The following is a 4031-nucleotide window of genomic DNA, read 5'->3' as shown; positions in this document are numbered from 1 at the left end:
TTAAAACAGTAGCGGCGTTATGTAGCGCCGCTACTAATAGTGGCGCTATTCCCAGCTTTGTTACTTCTGTTTTGTTTTTAGTCCTCTCAGAAACCACACATGAACACTAAACCAGTTGCTAGCAACTGAAACTGAAACTGTACTTATTTCCCTGTCATTTGTGTTGAGGTAAAAGACAATATATATGTGTGTGTGTGCTCCACTAGTGAAGGTATCGCTCGGTATGGTACCGGTTGAAACAATCACCTATGCAATGCGGCACATCACATACAGGACACATGTTGCTTGTATGTTTCCTTCTCCCCAACTTGAAGCACAAAGCACACCTGAGCCAGCGTTACCAGATATACGATAATTATCGTATAAATACGATAAATCAGTGCTTGGTACGATAAACAATAACGTCTCTACGATATACGATAATTCTTCATTTTAATGCGATATTATACGATAAATACGTGAAAATATATGGCTAATAATAATCTTTTTTTTTTTTTTTATAAAAACGCTAGTCATTAACAATTTTAACTCGAGATGTAGTGGTAATCAAATTACCCGTTCATCACCCATAAAACGTAAGTTGGACGGTACTTGGACCTGTCCGCTTCGCGTGAGTTTAGTGGCCTGCCCGGGCGGCTGGCGGGCGTTGGACCTGTTCGCTTCGCGTGAGTTTAGTGGCCTGCCCGGGCTGCTGGCCTCCTCCCAGTAGCCTGACTCCCCTCGCCTTGTGTGCCCACGAGTGAGCAACTATACCCAGGAGTGTAAAATTTTGACAGCTTTCACATTACCTCAACGTAAAACATGTCTGAAAGTAAAATACATAAAAGAAAAGGCACAGAAGAGAAGACCCGTAGTGATGATTTATCGAAGAATAAAATGAGATGTGAGCAAAAGTACAGAAGTGCGTGGGAAAAACAGTTTCCGTGGTTGCAGCCTTCAAAGAAAAGTGCCTTGAAGGCATTGTGTCGTGTGTGTGGAGTGGAAATATCAGCTCAAGTAACGCCAATTAAATTGCATGAAAAAAGTGTAAAACACAAAAAACTGTCAGTACCATCATCATCAAAAAAGATATCTGAGGCATTTGCAAGTGGTGAAGTTAAGAACAGTACAGCTGATGCAGTAAGGGCTGCAGAAATAAAATTAACAGCGTTCATGGTAGAACATAATGTATCATTTTTAGCTGCAGACCATTTATGTGATGTAGTGAAGGCCTGTTTCCCTGACTCTGCCATAGCAAAGGACCTACATATGAAAAGAACCAAACGCCACAATGTTTGTACGAAAGTCATGGCAAAATGTTACCAGGAAGAATTAGCAGAAAAACTAAGGAATACAAAGTTCAGCATTATGGTTGATGAATCAACGGACATTTCAACTTCTCAGAATTTGTGTGTAGTGGTACGATTTGCAGATTCACGAGAAGTAGTAAGCAAATTTTGTAGTCTGGTACCGATATTTACAGCTGAAGATCCAGAAGGAACTGTTGAGGGTGCAACAGGAAGACGAATATTCTCTGTAATTATGAATACACTGAGTGATTTTAATGTACCTGTTGGTAATGTTATTGGTTTTGGATCTGATGGCTGCAGCACAATGATGGGGCAGCACAATTCCGTTAGCAGCAGATTTAGAGAAGTGTGTCCTGGAATATTTTTAATGAAGTGCATTTGTCACTTGGCACATTTATGTGCCTCCGAGGCATGTAAGGAGCTTCCCAATAGTATTGAACAGCTAGTCACAACATCCTAAAACTATCATCCAAGAGATTAGCTCAGTTTTCAGAGTTCCAGGATTTTGCTAGTGTACAAAAGCACCGCATTTTAACACTTTCCAGGACCCGCTGGCTTTCATATGCTGCAGTCGTGAGAAGAATGCTTGAACAGTGGGGCCCTCTGCAGATGTTCTTTACTGATCTGCATTTCCAGCACCATAAAAAGTGTAATGCAACATCAGTAGCACAAGCATATGAGATGTTACATGATCCTTACTGCAGACTGTATTTTTGTTTCTTGGATTGAGTGTTGCAAAAATTTACACAATTTAACCTACTGTTTCAAAGTGAGTGCGTTGTGATAACTCACTGCGTGGACAAGCCTGTGAACTATACAAAGATATTCTGCTGATGTACATGAACCGGGATTATGTGATGAAAAGATCTCTGGCTGATGTTGATCCAGATGAAGAACGAGAATTTCTATTGCTTGAACAAGTATACCTAGGGGCATCAGTGTTAAAGAAGACAGTGGAAAATGTAGCAATGTACAACGACCGAGAAAGAATGAAAGAATTTCGTCTCGGGTGTAGATCATTCCTTGTCACTGCTGCCAAGCAAGTGAAGAAGAGGTATGACTTTGGAGATCCAATTTTGTCACGACTGAGCATACTAAACCCAGCTAATGTTGTCGGGCATCAAGGAGTTCGGGAACAAAGTCTTGTTCCCCTTGCAAGCTGTCTGCCAAGAATTATTGAGCAAGATGACCTGACCCTTCAGAAATTGGATGATGAGTGGAGGAGGCTTGGCATGGACAATCTACCAGAAGAAGTAACAAGTATGGCTCAACAGAAGGGGATGATCAAAGAAAATTCCCCTGATAAGTTCTGGGGAACTGTAAAAACGGTGGTTGATGATGAGGGAGTCCCGAAATACGAGTGTGTGGCAAATTTTGCTCTGGCAGTACTCTCATTACCTCATTCCAATGCTGACTGTGAACGAATATTCTCAGACGTTAACAGGATGAAAAGTAAAGACAGAAACAGGCTAAAAACCGACACTGTTGGAGACATGTTATTAGCTATGCAGTGTGTGCAGTGGAACCAAAATAGCAACTGTACAGCACTCACACCATCAAGAGCTATGTTGCGTAATATGAATTCAAAATTGCTGTACCCTAGTACAGCTCTTGCTGGAGAGGAGCAAGATGATGTTCCAGACATCTACATAGAGTAGAAAAAGGGCCACTTACAACAGTAAGTTCATTAACGTTCTTTACAGTACAAACACGTAATCCCAAGATAATAGATTTTTTTTTTTTTTTTTAGTTAGATAACATTAATACAAGTTGATTGTCAAGAATTAAGTGTACTAATAGTTTTGTATCGCGAAGATTAGGTTTAGCAATTGAATACGATAATTTGAGCCAAAATATGATAACTTTGACTAAGGCTGTACGATAATACTGTCACTGGCATCTGGTAACGCTGACCTGAGCCTCTTCTTGTCAGGGATCCTCGCCCGGTGGTGGCCCAGAGTGCGATCCAACCTCAAGTCGTCGTCGATGACCCGGCAACGCTTGCTTTTTTTTTTTTTTTTTTTTTTTTTTTTGTGTGTGTCCGACTCTGGGCATAGGCTTCACAGCCTGCTATCAAGGCCCAGCAGTCCTCCTACATGCCATACATCTCTACATGTCACCACTTCGGCATTAACACCCACCGTCCATATTGAATACATGCTAGGGCTGTCTCATACAGGACTGGTGTATTGGAATTAGCGGGGGTATTTTTACGACATGTCGGCGGGTCTTCTGGTAGATCAGTGGATACTCTTGTGCTCTGTGGTCCTGTCGTGTGGGAGCTGCAGGCCCAGATGCGGGTTCTCCTGACAGACTAGCAACTGGAGGTGGTGGTGGTTCTGGCACCCCTGATGGGCCTCCTGCAGGTGGTGCTGATGGTGATTGTGGCACCTGTGATGGCCCTGCTTCTGGTGGTGCTGGTGTTGGGTCCCCCTGCAGGCTGTGCTGGTGCTGGTGGTGGCTGGGCCAATCCTGGCACTGGTGGTTGTGCCTGCTGGATGCCGGTTGATGCTGGTGCTGGCCGCCAGGTAGGTAGGTCTGGGGCGTGGTGCAGTGTGTGTCCAGATGCGGGCCAGTCCTCTTTGTTGAAATGCAGAAGATTGTAGATGATCTGCTCCCCAAATTTCAGGAGAGTTACTTGCGCATGTCTATACTTCTTATACAAGGCAAATGCGTTGAACACTGCCATTTGGATGAAGTAGAATGTGATCTTCTTCGTGCACTTGACAGTTCAGCGTTGGA

General features: G+C 43.2%; 1 protein-coding gene across 1 annotated transcript; it reads left to right on the top strand.

Annotated features, from left to right (window-relative positions):
• The first annotated feature begins 801 nt into the window (after positions 1-801).
• LOC145410070 (uncharacterized) lies at positions 802-2947 on the top strand. Its single transcript, XM_080280282.1, has 2 exons — positions 802-1398; positions 2492-2947. The coding sequence occupies exons 1-2, from the start codon at positions 802-804 to the stop codon at positions 2945-2947; spliced, it is 1053 nt and encodes a 350-aa protein (XP_080136408.1).
• Positions 2948-4031: the final 1084 nt, after the last annotated feature.

The sequence above is a fragment of the Coenobita brevimanus genome, chromosome 84, assembly GCF_032717465.1.
Source record: "Coenobita brevimanus isolate Jiangsu-jjx chromosome 84, ASM3271746v2, whole genome shotgun sequence".
Taxonomy (NCBI): Eukaryota; Metazoa; Arthropoda; class Malacostraca; order Decapoda; family Coenobitidae; genus Coenobita; species Coenobita brevimanus.
This window is presented reverse-complemented; position numbering and strand designations above follow the sequence as displayed.